Here is an 18,389-nt window from a genome sequence, read left to right on the forward strand (position 1 = left end):
GGGCTACCGTGGTTTCCAAAGTGGGAGGTACCACTCCATGGGGGTCTGTGGGATTCCCTAGGGGAGCACCAAGAGGCAGGGGTCCCCTAGAGGTGTAAACGACTATCAGACTTTGAAAACCTGGTATCACTGGATCCAGTTCATCCATTTTGTGCAAATAAACCAAACAGCTTAACTGCACTTTGAACAAATGTGCTGTTAACTGTTACTGTTTTATTGGGATATTATCATCCTCAGTGTGTTGTGCAAGCCACTGTTCTGCATAATGCTTTTTATAGGGTAGGGTAGTGGGCTCGCGATGAGTTTAGGGAAGCAAGGGAGTGGTAGCAGCCAAAAGTTTGAGCAATACTGGCCTAAAAGGTCTGAAAAGGGAGAAGGAAAGGTCTATGTATCATCTGCATCCAAAACTGAGCTGGCAAAAACTTCTGGAGCATCTCTCTCACACATAAATTAGCTTAATCTTCCATATAGCAGAACTCAGAGGTTAAACACATCTCAAGACCAGGGCAACACTTACACTATATCTTTAAAGCCCTATGATGCCACTTTGACAATCATGGCTTCCCCCAAAGAATCCTGGGAACTGTAGTTTGTTAAAGGTGCTGAGAGTAGCTAGGAGCTGAAATTCCAAGCGAACCCAGGGAAGAGGGATTGACTGTTAAACCACCATTATTTTTATGTTGTTTTAAACTGTTTTTTAGTGTTTTAACGTTGTAACCTGCCCTGGGACTTAAGAGCAAAGGGCGGGTAATTAAATGTAACCATAATAATATATGGGCCATTGGCTCTTCTTAGGTTCAGCATGCTAGCCTTCAGGTGGGTTTTAGACTACAACTCCCATTAGGACCCCAGTAAGGAGAAACAATGAGAGTTGTAGCCCAAAACATCTGGAAGACTGGTGAAGGCTGCTCTGTGTTAACCAGATTAAGGTGCCACATGAAGACCGTTTCAGTGAAGTCACTGATCTGTGGATGCTTAAAGGTCATTTGAAGCCTGATTTAAACGGAGCCCTTCCTTGACTGCCTGTAGATGGGGTTTTTTAAAACAAAAGAGTGTCTTAAAACAAGTTCCGAATACCCCAATGGTAATAGCTTCTAAGCTGAAGGCATTGCTATTTACAGCTGCGCTCGCTGGGTGGAAAACTGGCTCGCAGCGCTAATTGTGCCAAGTCCCCTGATTTTTATGCCAATAATCCCCAGGTTGGATCCCCGACAGCTGCTTTCAACATTAGGAATGGCCGGCTGCACCATACCCGACATGCTCAACATCCTTCGGAAAGAACGCCAAGTTCATAAAAGGCCGCCCTTTTGAACCCCCGGCTGCTGTCAGCAGGGCGTCTCTTCCCATCAAGGTGCTCAAGGAAAGCCAGGCAGGACAAGAGCCAGTTTTTCCAAGCTTGCTAGGCTTCCTAGCAACGGTCTGGATTCCCGCATTTGTTCCGCACGTGCATGCACACAACCACCAACACACACCAGTTTGTCAGCTCTTGCCAGGGGAGACGGACAAATGGCCAAGTTTTCACAGCCAAATTATTATCTTTCGAAGGCTGTATATAGCCGCTTTCAGCCTGATCACATACAAAATGGGTGAACAGCAACTGCTCACCTCCAGCTAGTAAGAAGGACTTCATTCAGGCATGTGCTGGGTACCTAGGGGCACAGAATGTGGCTTGGGGTGCAGAACTAAGCTTGCTGCCTTACACGAAACTTTCAATGCCAAGGTTTTGCAGACGCCTCAAGGTACTAGTCCTCATGGTGGTGAACATATAATTGAAAGTTGGCATGGAGAATGCCTGCTGAAGTCCCAGAAGTTGGGGGGGGGGAGGAGATGATTTCCAGAGGTCAGGGCTTCAAAGCACCCTGCCTCTCCTTTTGGGTGGAAAGGGGTCAAAGCTCAGTGGGAAAGTGTGCCTGCTCTGCATGCAGAAGGTCCCAGGTTTAAACCTTGGGAATAAAAATGAAAGGACAAAAAGGTGGGTGGGTGGGAAGGACCTAAGGAGGAGAGAGAAAAAGCCAGTGAGGGGTGTGGCCTGGGGAAGAGTCCTAAGGGCCAGGGAGAAAGAGACATTGAGGTCCACATCTGACCCACAGGATGGAGGTTCCCTGCCTAACCCCTGCCTTAGGGGGCTTAACTCATTTGAGATGAGACAATGACATGGTTATTATCATGGTGTGACTTTTAAGGGGAAGTGCTGCCTTAAAAAAATCACACAACATGAAACAGGCATGCCTCCAAGACAAAACTTTATTGGGACAAAAACTGTGGAGAAATGACTCAGACATGATCAGTTTTCGAGCAGCTGGACAGCCCAGGGTTGCTTTGATGCTTACACTTCTGCTGGGGGTGGGGGGGGTGGGGGGGGAAAGAAGTGGATCCCTGGCAGTTTCTAGATCTCCACCTTGATGCAGTTCCCATCTTATCAAAATAGTTCCTTTTACCAGACTTTTACCAGACTGTGTGTGTTTAAAGGCAGGGTTTTTGTTTTTTGAAGAGAGCGAGCGAGCAAGAAAAACCTTATTTGCTTTTATCAGAGCCAACAAGTGCTTAAAGAGAAATCTCTCACGTCATGCCAAGTTTGTCCACCGGTCACCAGAGAGTGTGACAACAGAATGGTGACCACTAAAGCTCTCTCATACATTATTAACATGCAAGGCACAACACGTTTCCTAAGCTCTGTACAGTTAACTACCCCGCATGTGGGTTCATAATCTAAGAGACGTGGCACAAAAGGGGAAAAAATGGGGAGGGAAGAAAAAAAGCTAAGCACTGGAGCAGTTGCAGCACTAGCTAAAGGATGGAGCCAGGTTGGTTTTCCCTCCTTGGCTGTGATAATCCTTCAGGGAGTTGAGCCTTCAAGGGGTCTTTAGTCCCTTGGCTGGTGGCAGAGGACTCCTTTACAACCCATGAAGTGATGCAGATATTCTCTATCTACACCCATATGTACCTTTCTCTCATTGGATAGGATAAGGCTTTAAGTCAAGCCGTACTGAGGCTTTATAGTTCTGCTTGCCTTTCTGCTTACTTATTAAGAACACAAGGAAAGCCCTGCAGGATCAGGCTAAGAGCTCACTTAGTCAAGCATAGTGTTCTCACAGTGGTCACTCAATGGAGACCAGGGCTTGAACCCCCAGTCGGCCATGAAGCTTGAAGAACAACCATGGGCCAGTCACCACCTCTCAGCCTAACCTACCTTGCAGGATTAAACGAGGAGGGGGAGAACCACGTACGCCATTGAGCTCCATGGAGAAAAATGTTGGATATTAATGCAATAAATAAATTATAGTGTTCAACAATGTTGTTTGTTTTTTTTTAAAAAAAAACCCTGACACCTTTCAAATCGGTACTGACCAGATCTCTACCGTATTTTTCACTCTATGACACACTTTTCCCCTCCTAAAAAGTAAGGGGAAAGGTATGTGAGTCTTATGGAGCGAATGCAGGCTCCATGGCTTCAGCGAAAGCAACATGAAGCCTCCGGAGTGCAGTGGGAGCGCTCCCGCTGCACTCCGGAGGCTTTGGGCGGCTATCCCTGAAGCCAGGAGAGCAAGAGGGATTGGTGCACAGAGAGGGGAAAGCTGCGCAGCGCCCCTTCAGTGAAGCAGGAGGAGAAATGGAAGGGGCTCTGTTTCTCCTGCCGCTTCGCTGAAGGGGCACTGCACAGAGAGGGAGAGAATATTTTTTTTCTTGTTCTCCTCCTCTAAAACTAGGTTCGTCTTATGGTCGGGTGCGTCTTATAGAGCGAAAAATACGGTATGTGAATCCAGGAAGTAGGATTCAAGCACAAGAGCTCTCTCTCCTCTAGGGGTTCCCAACAACTGGCATTCAGAAGAATTGCTGCAGAGGCAGAAAATAGCTATCATGGCAAGTAGGCATTGTTAGACTTATCCTCTAATTTGAATTTGCCCATTCCTCTTTTAAAGCCATCCAAGTTGGTGCTCATCACTCCCTCCTGCAGGAGTTCCATAGTTTAACTACATACTGCATGAAGAAGAACCGTTAAAATGACTACTTGCCGAAACAATCCTCATATTGCAACCCTATAAAGCAGCTAGCTCCTGCCCCTCTCCAGCGAGCAACTTCTAAAAACTTTGCAAAGCACCCAAACGGCTGCTCCAAGCTGCCCATTTCCAAATAATTGGTAATTAAGATGCCAAGCCTGAGCGCTCCCTGCCAAGGCGGATTACTGGCACCCGCAGGCCCCGCTCCTTTCAGGCTGTGCTTTGGAGAGGCCCATGACTGACAAGGGCTCTAATGAACTCTAATTACAGGCTCGGCAGCAGCGGCCCAAGGAAGCCACAACAGATGTGACGGGGGGGGAGGGAGAGGGGTCGGCCGTGCCGCTCTGCTAATGAACAAGCAAGCGTTTGGGAGCTGATGAGGGGCAGTGACCCAGAAAGGTCCTCCACGCTCTACCCACCTCCCGCCAGGCCGTGCCCTTTTGGTTTCACGTTCAAGTTGGATATTTCCCCTTCTGTCAGCACAATTGTGTACAGAGCAAGGCACCTCATGCAGCTTGACAAACGGGAGCTGCAAGGACCTTTTTTTGGGGGGGGGTTATCACTAAGCAGCTTAAATGAGGCTTCCACCTTCGCATTCCACCAGTTCAGGCCCAGATATGCGGGTGGGTGGGTGCCTCAGGTAAGACGTCCTCAGTGGGCCCCCTTAACTTGTAAGAGGTGAGGTATGCAGGCCTTTGGCCTACCTAAGCACCGCAAGCGACAAGGAAGTTATAGAAACCTGGGAAGCTGCCCTAAGACCCTAAAGAAGAGCCTGTTTGGTCAGGTCAATGACTCATCTAGTCGAGCTTCCTGTTCTCACAGTGGCCAAGCAGTTGCCTGTGGAAAACCAGCAAGCGGGATCAAAGTAGAAGGACACTTTCTCCTGCAGTTTCCTGCAGCCAATATTCAGAAACATCGCTGCTGCCAACTGTGGAGGCCCAGCCCAGCCATTGTGGCTGGTAGCCATTGACAGCCTTATTCTCCTCCATGGATTGGTCCCATCCTTTTTTAAAGCCATCCAATGTTATGAGAGTGGGAGAAAGACTTTTCTCTATCCACATTCTCCATGCCATGCATAATTTTATATAAACTTCTATCCTCCACTGAGCCATATCGTGGGTCCATCTAGCTCAGCATTGCCTACACTGACTGGCAGCAGCTCTCCAGGATCTCAGACAAGGGTCTTTTCGCAGCTCTGCCTGGAGATGCTAAGGCGAAACATTACACATCACTTGTAATGCCTGCTCATAGGTAAGTTAATTTCAAGGCTGTCCAGGACCACAATGCCTTTTTGTGCCACCAACGTGGATTAATTAATCTTCGGATAGACTCCGAAGACATATTTTAAGCTGCACTGGCTGGAACAGCTTTCCAAGACCTCAGGAAGGGAGGGAGATCTTCGGAACACAGGAAACTGCCTTCTACAGAGTCAAGCCACACTGACTGGCTGTTGCTCTCCAGGGTTTCCAGGCAGGGAGACTCTCCCAGTCCTGCCTGGAGATGCCATTGGGGATTGAACCAGGGACCTTCTGCATGCAAAATTGGTGGTCTTCCACTGAGCTACAAAGTTTATAGGAATTTGGGACTCTCCTAACATAAGATGCTGCTTTATGCCAAGTCAGGGCCCTGGCACATGCTCTACCACAGATCTATGGCATTTCTCCAATTACAGAAGCAGGTACAGGAACAGAGGTGTACCCTCTGGATGAAGTCACAGTGTACGTCCTGAAAACAGCAGCAGTCTCACACAAAGAGGATTAATTCAGATGTCATATTAAGGGCACTGCAGTCTTTACACAGGTCCTCAACTACAATTCTCCCAATATCAGAGCCGTGAAATTTCAGCTACAAAATCAGCTAGCAAAGCAGAACCACAAACTACTGTTTGAAAGGGGTTTGCAGACAAAGAGTTGCCACAATGTCTGAGGCGAGAAGCCAAAATTGCAGCCACTGCCTTGCTTCTAGCGTCCACTGCTCCCAAAAAGAAGTGGGTCAAGCAGATGGAAAGTGAGAGCAGACAAGCAGCTACGAACACTGATTTGCCTACTGCAATCTGTAGCAGGTAGAAAATGAAGACAATCAACTCTAAACCATGGTTTCTCTACTGAAACACCGCTACCCTCCAGATATTGTACCAGGACTCCCACCAGCCAGCTGGTCAATAGTAAGCCGCAAGGATGGGAGCTGTAGCCCAAAATATCTGGAGAGCCCCAGGCAAGGGTAAGCTGGTCTACCATGTGCCTTTAACCGGGATCTAAATTGGTTGGTGCAAACAATGGTTTGGCATGAACAGGGGACATGATAACTCTGCTCTAGTTTAAGATACCCCAATACTCACCAAATCAATCAGATCACTGAGGTTCTTCTCAATCTGCTGGGGAGGCAGACGCCTCATCAAATCCAAGGCACAATCCAGCTGCTGGTCACTCTGTGGGAGGAGGAACAGAAGGGGGGGGGGAGAATGTTAAATGACTCACAGAGAACAGCATGAAGTTTTCTTGTACCAAGCCAGACTGAGTGTTGACCCAACCAAGCTCCAGGACAGCCTACTTTGATGAACTGCAGCCCAAGATCCTTTTGGGGAGTGAACGCAATACATTCTGCATGCAGAGCAGGTGCTCTGTCACTTAGCTAAGCCTTGACCCCAGCACACGGCATTGCTGCTCAACATGGCAAATCATGTCAGTACGTTTTTCACAACTCGGGATATCTTGCACCATAAAGGAAATCATTCAATACACACTGGAAGTGAGGCTCGCTTGGCACAGCTGCATGGCAATGGAATTATTATCTGAGGGATCACCAAATTATTGCCCGAAGGCTTCCCACTTTCTGGATTCCTGATAACTGGAGCAATCTTGCAATTTAGGATCAAACTGTAGGAGGGAAGAGATTGCCCCACCCCCGGGGAAAACAACAACAACAACCAGGTGCTCCCTTTGCCATACTTGTGACCACCAGCCACTTGAGGTCGAGTGGCCCTGCCTTAAACAGGATAGTGCCATCCCACATCTATTCTTTCTTTTAGTCTACAGTGCTTAGCTCCCAGCCTAAGCAAAGGTGAACGAGTGAAATAGGATACAGTACAAGAAACACACACACAGCTGTTGCCATTAGGAGCAACAGAGAATACAAAGGTCCATCTAATTCAGCATCTTGTTCTCACAGCAGCCAAAAAAGTGCCCACACGAAGCTTATACACAGGGCATGAATACAATGAACTTCCCTCCCAGTTACTCATAAGAAGGGACTTGAAGCTGGATGAGGCCAAAAGATGTCAATCTAGCCCAGCATTCAGCAGCCCACCCAGATGCCCCAAACAGCGTTTGAAATTTCTCAGGCACATTTTGCACCTGACTATCAGACACTTGAGACCATGAAGATGCCTGGGCACCAGATGCCTCCACCATCTGGAGGTGCACGCCTGGGGATCCTTGGATCTTGTCTGTTTTCACACACTAGCAACACATCCTGTCTAATTCTATCCATTATATCTTACCTGCACAATCAGAATGAATTTCAGGGACCAAAAAGTCATGTTGAAAATACGACTTTTGAGCAGTGGCCAAAAATGGCAACTAGGCATTCCGTTTTAGTGACTGTAAACATGGTTTAAGCAGCCACTTGGCACCTAGCTTCTATATCTGAGTTTCTATCACTGGACCCAAAAGGAAGCCCACAAGCAGGACCCAAGTGCAATGTGCGCACCTCTCTCTCTTCCCATTTGTCGAACCCCAGGACCTGGTTTTCAGATGCACACGGCCTGTGGCAGTGACAGAATAGTGTAACTTTATGCTGCAAGAGTACATCCAGAGGGAAGACAACTTCTGTTGATGTTGGCAGGGAGAGGGAGGCAACACACACTTGCAGGGAGACTTCTCTCCCCCCCCCCATTTCAACAGGAAAGAACACAGAGCCCCAAAGATGTGCCTGCAAACTGTCCTCAGCACAGTTTTGTGGCGCCAAGGGCTCCCAGCGCACCACCTGTCATTAGCAAGCGGTGTCAGCGCTTCCTCCTTTGCAGGAGTTGGAAATGCCAACCATGGATGGAGCCTGGGAACGGATTCTTAGGTATGAATTCTTCAGAGGTCACAGCACGCGCACACACACACATGCACCCCCCCCCGACTATGCAGCACTTGCACACTCTCAAAACAGACAGGCCAAATAAACAAATGCTGACATGGTGGAAGGTGGACCCTATGGGTGTGCCTGAAGTTGAGGGTGGGGGGATACTTTTGACCAACTGTACAGAACAGGTTGTAATTGCCTTGAAAACAAGTTACCAGTCTTCAGATTTTTAATCAGCAAGAACAGACACAAAGCCTTTACATGTTAATATTCATTATGTTTTAATGAAAACCACCTTCAGCTGACTGGTGGAGAGGTGGAATAAAATATAAAAACAATTCCCCCTCCTCCTCTTCCCCCCCGGCCTCTTCACTCTTTTTTTTTTAGAATAAGTTTTTATTAAATTTTACACAAATATCTCCAATCATACAATTTCCCAAATAACATATTTTCACCTTTTGAACTTCCCTCAGCTTCTCTGATAATCATCCGCAATTAAATTTTTGTCTACGCATTCCTCAAATTTAGTATCGCCTTTTTTAAAAAAAACACACCTTTATATCCTTATTTACATTCTTGCAATATTCCTTATTTTTTCACAAAGCTTATTTAAAGCCCACTAGCGTTGTTTGCTCATCACATACACTCTTCAAATATTCCGAAATTTTTTCCCCAGTCCTCAATGAACTTGTGATCTCGTTGATATCTAATTTTCCTGGTTAACTTGTCCAGTTCTGCATAATCCATTAACTTCATTCTCCATTCCTCCAGAGTCGGTAGTTCTTCCTGCTTCCATTTTTGGGCCATTAATATTCTCGCTGCTGTTATTGCATACTGAAAAAGTTTACAGTCCCTTTTATTTATTTCATTTCTTGTTATTCCTAGAAGGTTGGTTTCTGGTTTCTTTACAAAACTATATTTCAACATCTTCTTTAACTCATTATAAATCATCTCCCAGAACCCCTTCACTTTCTTACATTCCCACCACATATGAATAAAGGTTCCTTCTTTCTCCTTACATTTCCAACACTTATTACAAGTTTTAAACGTTTTTGCTAATTTAACCGGTGTTTAGCCTCTTCACTCTTTTGTGTAGCAACTTGTTAGATGGTACTTGCTTCAATGTCTTAAAATATATTTGGAAAAGCAGGGGGGAAAGAGTGCCATCTTAGCTGGATTTCACTGCTGCCAAAGGCAGGCTTGTACAGTGGTACCTTGGGATGCGAACGGGATCTATTCCGGAGCCCTGTTTGCATCCTGAACAGAACGTAAGACGTGACTGCGCGTGTCACCGCTTCCGCGCATGCTGTCATTTTGACCGTCTGCGCATGCGCGAGCGGCGAAACCCGGAAGTAACGCACTCTGTTACTTCCGGGTCGCTGCGGAGCGCAACCCAAAAATACTTATCCTGAAGTGTATTTATCCCGAGGTATGACTGTAGGAGGAGACTCTTGAGAGTCCCATGGACTGCAAGAAGATCAAACCCCTCCATTCTTAACGAAATCAGCCCTGAGTGCTCACTGGAAGGACAGATTGTGAAGCTGAGGCTCCAATACTTTGGCCACCTCATGAGAAGAGAAGACTCCCTGGAAAAGACCCTGATGTTGGGAAAGATTGAGGGCACAAGGAGAAGGGGACAACAGAGGACAAGATGGTTGGACAGTGTTCTCGAAGCTACCAGCATGAGTTTGACCAAACTGCGGGAGGCAGTGGAAGACAGGAGTGCCTGGCATGCTCTGGTCCATGGGGTCATGAAGAGTTGGAAACGACTAAACGACTAAACAACAACAACAATGACTGTAGTAGTAATTCACCTATGAAGAGCAAGAATTGCCTGCAGGTGAGCAGGAACACAGCAGCAGTGGGAGCTGCCTTTATACTTAATCAGACACTGACTGGCAGAAGCTCCCGGGGTTTTTTCAGACAGGAAGAGTCTTCCCAATCCTATCCAGAGATTAAACCTGAGACTTTCTGAAAGCAAAGTAGATGCCCTACCGCTAAGCTATGGAAAACTCTTGCAGAGTGGTTCTCAAAGTGCCACAAAATGACAGAGGACCACACGGGAAATCAGGCTAGCAATTTTGGGAAGGCAGTTTGAAATGCTAGAAACAAAATATGCCACAGAGGAGTCCAAGCCTTTCACAGCAATAAGCAGATATTTGACAATGGTCATTGTAGTTTCTTGTATACTGTCAGTATTAATAATAATAATAATAATAATAATAATAATAATAATAATAATAATATATTTATTGTCATTGCCCCCTCTCAGGGACAACGAAATTATTTTAAAAATATAATAAAAAGTTATCTACAATTCAAAAAATAAATAAATCCATCTGGTCATTAGAACCTAAGAACTTTACCCCAAGTTTATTTCCTCCTCCCTCCCAGTGCATTTTCCTTTTGTGCTGTAAGCCTTTTGGGATTGTAAGCCTAACGACACGGACAGCCTGCTTTTTGTAGTGATGCATAAACTGCTCTGGGAGCCTTTTTTTGGCAAGATATTAAAATTTTTCTAAATAAAATAGTAAATATAAAGAACAAGAAAAGGGGAAATACTGGAGGTTTGTCTCAACCCAGTTGTCATCAAACCACAAGCTTTTGTTTCTCCCCACCCCAGAGCGTCACTTTCAGTTTCCTATTTTACACAACCTGCAGCTACTTACAATGTCTGAATCAGCAAACTCCAGGCCAGAACTCCAGGGAGGCAAGTGTTGTGTAGTGATTAGAGTGTTGGACTGAGACCTGGGACACCTGGTTCAAATCCCCACTTAGCCATGAAGCTCACTGGGAGACCTTGGGCCAGACACTTCCTTTCAGCCTTTATTCTCATAACATGGTTCTGAGGATAAAGAGAACCACTTACTCTTTTCTTAAGTCCTTGAAGGAAAAGTGGGATAATACTTGTTAAAAGAAGAATATAAAGAACATAAGAAAAGCCTTCCTGGATCAGGCTAATGGCTCATATAGTGAAGCATCCTGTAATCACAGTGGCCAGATGCCTGTTGGAAACATGCAAAGCACAAGAACACTCTTCCTTCCTGCAGCTTCCAGAAACTGGTATTCAGAAGCATTGCTGCCTCCAATTGTGGAGGCAGATGTAATGTAACGTAACGTAGCAGATCCATGGTTTACAGTTCTGGTTTGGAGGATAAGAGCAAGCCACAGTTTCCCATTTTATACATCAGAATAAACTATGGCTTGCATGACAAAGAAAACAAACCACATCACCTGCCCTCTAGTGTTCAAGCCTCCAGGTCATGCCTTAGAAGACCATTTGAACCACTTGGTTCGGAGTCACTCTTCGTAACTAGATGAAAATCCAGGGCCTGTATGCAAGCAAGCTACCTGTAGAAGCAATTCCAAATTCAGGAGGCTGGACTTTTTACTTAGCACGGATGCAGAAAAGCATTTTGCTCTACTCCAGGGGTAGGTAACCTAAGGCCTGGGGGCCAGATGCAGCCCAATCGCCTTCTCAATCCAGCCCGCGGACAGTCTGGGAATCAGTGTGTTTTTACATGAGTAGAACGTGTCCTTTTATTTAAAATGCATCTCTGGGTAATTTGTGGGGCATAGGAATTCGTTCATTATTTTTTTCAAAATACAGTCCGGCTCACCACGTGGTCTGAGGGATGGTGGACCAGCCTACGGCTGAAAAAGGTTGCTGACCCCTGCTCTACCCTCTTCCCTGCTCATCCCCTCACAAAGGAAAAACAAACCAAAACCAAAACACTGTTTAGGTTGGCATAGGAAGATGCGACTAGCAGCTGACCCCAGAAAGAGGATCCTTCTAGCCACATACTGTCATTGCCCCCCACCGCTCCTTGCAACACAGTTTCAGAAAGCGAGCACATAGTTGCCGGGTCAGGGTCTCTGCTTCAGGATCGTGAGAACGCTAGAGGAAGCAGCTTGCCCCACCAGTGCCAGCTGGAATTGCTTAAAAAGGAGTGGAAGGGGAAAGGAGACACTAAACTTCACTGGCTGCTTCCTTAAGCACTTTCCTATGACTCAGAATTTGGGTTGGGAGAAAAAGTGTTACACATCGCTCATAAAGATTAATGATGTGGTGCTACAAGGCTGGATCACAGGTGAGTTAAACTTCAAGACTGCCCAAGGCTACAGTGCTTTTTCATGCCACCTACACAGATCTCTGGACAGACTCTGGAACATAACTGAAGCTGCTGAGTATTGTTCCTACCCTGGGCTGCCAGAAGCTCTCCCATATCTCAGGAAGACAGACATTTAAGGAACATAGGAAGTTGCTGGTCCATCTGGTTGAGAGCCGTAAACACTGACTTGCAGCAGCTCCCAACATCTCTGGAAGAAAGATCTTAGGAACAGAGGAAACTGCCTTATACCAAGTCACATTCAGTGCTCCATGTAGCTCAGGACTGTCTAAACTAACTAGATAAAAAGGACCCCTGGACGGTTAACTCCAGTCAAAGGCGATTATGGGGTGCGGCGCTCATCTTCTTTTCATGCTGAGGGAGGCGGTGTTTGTCCACAGACAGCTTTTGGGTCATGTGGCAAGCATGACTAAACTGCTTTTGAACACCGTGACGGAAGCCAGAGTGCACTGAAACACTGTTGACCTTCCCGCCATAGCGGTACCTATTTATCTACTCACACTGATATGCTTTTAAACTGCTAGGTTGGAAGAAGCTGGGACCTTCCAATTGGCAAGCCCAAGAGGCTCAGGGGTTTATACCACAGCGCCACCCACATCCCAACCTAAACTAACTGACAGTGGCTCTCTAGGGCCCTCCTAGCCATGCCTGAGGATTGAACCTTGGACCTTCTAAATGCAGGCAGAAGTTCTACAACTAAGCTACGGCCCTTCCAAGACCTGCCACGCGAGAGCCATTTGGAGTTGAACCAAAGACTTTTGGTGTGCAAAGCATTTCAAGTTTCTAGCCCAGGGGTCAGGCACATATGTGATTCTTGAACCCTATCACCCATCAGCCCTGGGGAGCATGGCCAGTGGTCAGAAAGGATGATGGTAGTTGGCGTCTATCAAAATGTGCTTCCCCCTCCCAGTTCTAGCCCATCAAGCATCAACACAAGACAAGAAAAAGGCAGTTCAATGACAATGCTGAATGGTAAGGAAGAAAAGGCAAGTAATGCACACAATCCAATGTGCACTCTTCAGTAAGTTTTCTTCCCCATTATTTCTTTATTTCAGAGAACCAGAATAGTGTAGCAGAGCAAGGCGAGACTGAACACAGATACAAGCTTGAGAGAGTGCAAAAACACACACCAGATGATGTATTTGAAGCAAGAAGGGTGAGTTAAGAAGTTGGGCTTCAGGGACCTCTGTGCCATCCCCCATGACTACTGTGGGGACAGGGCGGGGAGCTGTTCTGTAACTCAAGCAAAACTACTCAAATTTGCATCATTTCAACAGAAATAATTTCTGTTGCTGGTGCAAAATTTGGATGTCCTCAGTCCTGCAAGTGAGTCTCCAAAGTTACTAATCTTCATGACCACACATATCTGGCCATTCATCGCACACTGAAGCCCTGAATGGAGAAAACCACAAATTGTCTTCCAGTTACAAAACTGCCTTGACTATGGTTCACTCTTGGGTTGCCTTCTGATATATAATTTTGACCTTTCCCCTGCCCAGCACACAAACAGAGTTTCTGAACACGCCCTTACCTGCCAACAGAAACTGAACTGGACTTAATGCTTGCATTACCCACCAACACCGTGGCCTGTCGGGGCATTTCCTCCTGCCCCAGAGTGCAGGGAATAAGAAAACACAACCCTTTGCTCCACAAAAAGGCAACTGCGGAGCTCTGCATACCAATCCCAGTGTGGGCTGCAAAGCAAGCCAAGATCTCCAAAGCTTTGGGATTTTCAGAGCACGTGGGCAATTTTCCATTGCTCGCATCTTCACCCCAGGAGCGAACTGCCGTGACAGGAGTGGGGAGTGCAGAGGGGAAGTTCTAAATGAACTTCTTATTTTACAATTCCAGTCACTCCAGGATGGAGAGATCTGAGAGCCTAGAGCTAACGGGAACCCTCAGCCAAGGTAAATCTCCTTTAATAAACCTCCTGCAAAGATGCTTTCACTCCTTGGGATCTTCACTCTGACATCTGCTTTGTTACCAGTTCCCCTTCTACTTAATATATTCTTGCTTTGCTTTCCGTGAATCCTACAAGGCTGAAAAATTCAGGGCTATCTGTGTAACATTCTCTCTCTCTCTTTTTACAAAGGAGAGAAACAACTTCCAAGGACATAACAGCAGTGAAAGCACTTGCTGTCTAAAGCTGTGGCTGTCACAGAGTCAAACACCATTTTTATCGCCAGATCGATGTCAACTTGCTACAAAAGCATGCAAATGTTTGAGTTTTGGAGAACACCCCAGGAGGCACAAAGGATGGGTAAACTGTATGCCCGAGGACACACACACGGGTGTACACAAGGTATAACAATATGCTACAACTTCCTAAATAACATTTGACAACAAATCCAACATTTACTTTCTGAAACCCTGAAGAGTTCTCCAAGCTGAATCAAATTGTTCATTATTTTGTGACATTTTGGTTGGTTCTAAGAAAAGACAGTAGATTTTAGAACTTCCCTTTCAGATGAAATATGGCTTGTGCATTGTCTTGTAGAGGGAACGTAAGAACAATGTTACCTTTGACGTTCCAGCAGTGGCCAAAATCTGCTGACCAAAACAGAGAAATTCTCCCCAGAGCCAATATCTCCCCACAGCCCCAGACCAGAATTTTATGCTACATGCTCTCTCTAGACAGGCTGAGGTTGGGAGAGAGGACGCCATTCTCTTTGACCCTGCATCTTCTGTGTTTCTGTTTATCTTCTGCATAATAGAAGGGATGTTGATTATTTGTACAACTTATCATTAACCGTAACTGTGCAATTTGGCTGCTTTCATCCAGTGCCAAGGAGACCCACGGACTATAAACTTGACCGAAAAGAAGGATCCATTTCCCAATAAGCGAAGGAACAAGTGACATCAATAGCTTAAGCAGGGGGAGGAACTGCATCTCTCCCCTGCATTTTACTAAGATGTTTGGCTAGCAATTAATGCTTTCGCCAGGGGCATTTCCTGAACATGTCTCTGCCCTCATAGCTTAGGGGGTGTGTAACTTAGTCCAGCCAACAAATCATCAACTACTTACTGGCAAAACAGAATGAAAAAGGTTTCCTATGCCTCTGCAGCAGCAAGATAGCACCAAGGTTACCTTGATTGTCATGCAGCAGGTTATGACTCAGTTGTATGGATTGCAGTATTTGTACTATGAACACAATTTTGTGTGTTTATGAAGGCCTGCTATGTGATGACCTACCTGGCATACAGACTTGTCCAAACATCCCTAGTGCATGAGTGGGAAACCCTTTTTTAACCTGAGGGGCACATTCTATCATGGGGAACCCTCCAGGGGCCACATGCCAGTGATGGCTGTGGTCAGAAGCAAAAATAGCCAGAAGAATGGATGTGATTTCTTTTGGTAGAGCACACACTACACTCCAACCACATAAAAGCAGAAAGTTTCCAAACATATTTCCAGCCTCCATCGAAGCAAGCAACTGGCATAACCACAGCTTTAAGGATACAGCCCAGCCAGGCAAAAGCACTCACAGAGGCCACGGATAGAGGGTCAGTGAGTGGCATGCCCTGGGGAGAACCCTGAGGACCAGGCAGAGAAGCCTTGGGAACCACATATGGCCCTTGGGCCTGAGGCTCCCTAATCCTGCCCACATCTGTTGGTTAGTTCTTGTGAGAGGTCTTCGGAATTCCCTGCCTACTAATATTCAGCAAAGCTCCTTTCTTGTGCTATTTTAGATGCCTGCAATTCAGTTTATTTCAGCCAGCCTATAATTTAGTTACATATATTTGTTTGTTTTTTTTAAAAAAATCTACTGATTTTATCTGTATATCACTGGTGATTGTTTTCCTGTTTTATGCACATGGCTTATGGGCATTTCTTAAACAAGATATTGTAACTAAGGCTAAGTACATGTAATTGAAATAGTGTATATATACTTTCTTCCCCTGCTTACTCCTGCCTCCCTTACCTTCTTCCATCCTCTGTTTCCCTCATGTCTATTTCTAGGCGGCAAAAACCTTGGAACACAGACATGCTCTCTTCTTGTTTGGAAAGCAACATGTCAGAGGGCACCAGTGAACAGGTTTGTGGTCATAATGCATTCCACCAGGATGCCTCAGAGGGAGGGATGGGAAGCAGGGCTTATTTCATCAGCTTTGCTGAAAGGTCAGCGACTGCCCCCTGAATTGTTTCTATGCCAGCTAGCCATTATAAGAAAATTACTATTTAAAAACTGATGCCCCAGTTTGGTTTCTTCCTCTGCTTTCCCTGTCCCCTCTTCCCTTTTGTGTTGTGCTTTTCCGACCTTAAGCCTGCAAGTCTCTCTTGTTTTAATTGGCCAAAGGGCAGGATACCAAAGCTCTAAATAAAATAATAAATACTTTATTTTGGTGCTGCTTTTATCCATGGTCCAGAGAAATATCTGACAGAGTAGAATTCCAAGCAAGGAACATGACCAAAGAAGGTTATCACTGCCCAGTTCAGAACGGCATCAGTAGACAAGCATGAACTCAGCGAATTGGCTTATTAAGCAGGAAGCCTGAAAATTATGTTTTATGCTCCCTCTTGCATGTTCCCCTTTTCACCACAAGCCACCCCCCAAAACACAGTGCCAGAAACTTTCACAGCAAAATAGCAGCATTTTATTAAAGCAGCTACGCTTTGTTCCTGGAATGTATGTGTATAGAGAAGCTAAAATTTGATGGGGCGCGCGGAAAGAGACAAATAATCTAGGAACTTGAAAGATAAGAAGCAGAGGGGGGAAATAGTTGCTTGATCCACTGGCTGCAGTAAAAGCATTCAATCAAGGCAAATCAAGTTAAAATACTGTGTTTCAAATGAGTGCTACAAAAAAGAAAGAAAGAAAGAAAGAAACCCCACTGCATGCAATTTGCATTCATAGCAACTGCATTTTACAGAAACCAGGATATTTTAGCAGCCACTAAAGAGAGGAAGGAAATGGCATCAACATGCAGGCTGGGATGCTGCATAGAAATAAGCCCCAAGACGACACATGGTGTGTGCGCATGCCACATTTCTGCAGAAGCTTTAAATCCACCTTCTTAAGAATCTCAGCTTTCAAACCAAGTTTCTGTCCCTTACTGTGACAGTTAACAGGCAGCCAACATTAAAAATAAGCATATAGTCTGGTCTGGCTGTAACCAACATGTAAGAGACACTACCTGGATGTGCAAGGTATATACCAGTGGTTCCCAAAGTGGGCAGTACTACCACTGGTGGGGGGGCAGTGGGATTACCCAGATGGGCACTAAGAGGCAAGAGGAGTGAAATGCTTATGACCTTGAAAAACTGGTATTACTAGATCAGGTTCACCCATTTTATTGAATTGGACTTTGAATAAACATGCAATTAACTGATACACTTCTGAATTTTATTGTGTCAATTATGTTCCTTAGTGGACTGTGCAAACCAATATGCTGAATAATGTTTTTTGTAGTGTATGGCAGCGGGTGCTGGGAATGAGTTTATGGAACCCAAGCAGCGTTAGAAATTCCCAAGGTGCCAGGTGCTTTTTTATAATTGGCACTGATTCAATTACTACTATGTGGAGATCTCTGGATGCCGGGTTGGCGACTGACATCTTCATCTGGCTACCCCCTCCAGCTTTCTTAAGCAGGTAAGTAGAACAGCTTACTTATTGCATTTATAGCCCACCCTTTCCTACAAGAAGTACATGACTCACCCCCTCCTCAGTTAAACCCTACAACGACCCTATGAGGTAGGTTAGGCTGAGACTGGCCCAAGGTCACCCAGTGAGCTTCATGACTGAGTGGAGGTTTGAGCACTGATCTTCAGGGTCCTAGTTTGACACAATAACCACTACACAAGACTACTTCTTCTACAAGGCAGCTGTATAAATCAAGTAGGTAAATAAATATGGGGAAAGCCAAATGTCCCGTAGAGAAGGATCTGAAATATTTTCCTTGAAGCTTGAATTTGCTTTATTCTGGATTGCTTTATTTGATGTTTTAATGTGTTATAAAACAAATATAATATAAAGTGGTATAGAAATGAAAAATCATCATCATCCATTGGGGGGGGGGGAAATGGTGCCTAGACACTGTGCTGGTGACTGTAACCTAAGCTTATGGTGCCATTTGGCGATTAGCTTAAATATCTGACACTGAACCCAAGGGGGCAGTGACCTGAGAAAGTTTGGGAACCACTAGTCTAGAGTTTGGCTTCACACTATGGCAAGCCTGAAAACTGACAACA

At 45.6% G+C, this 18,389-nt stretch overlaps 1 protein-coding gene across 2 annotated transcripts in view; it reads right to left on the reverse strand.

Annotated features, from left to right (window-relative positions):
* The window catches only part of CAPZB (capping actin protein of muscle Z-line subunit beta), a 69,188-nt gene that overhangs the window by 36,949 nt on the left and 13,850 nt on the right, over window positions 1-18,389 (reverse strand). For both annotated transcript variants that reach the window (XM_053401029.1, XM_053401028.1), the window contains exon 2: window positions 6,337-6,426. In XM_053401029.1, the coding sequence (XP_053257004.1) occupies window positions 6,337-6,426 (90 nt within the window). The remainder of the gene's footprint in view (window positions 1-6,336; window positions 6,427-18,389) is intronic.

The sequence above is a fragment of the Podarcis raffonei genome, chromosome 8 (assembly GCF_027172205.1).
Source record: "Podarcis raffonei isolate rPodRaf1 chromosome 8, rPodRaf1.pri, whole genome shotgun sequence".
Lineage (NCBI taxonomy): Eukaryota > Metazoa > Chordata > Lepidosauria > Squamata > Lacertidae > Podarcis > Podarcis raffonei.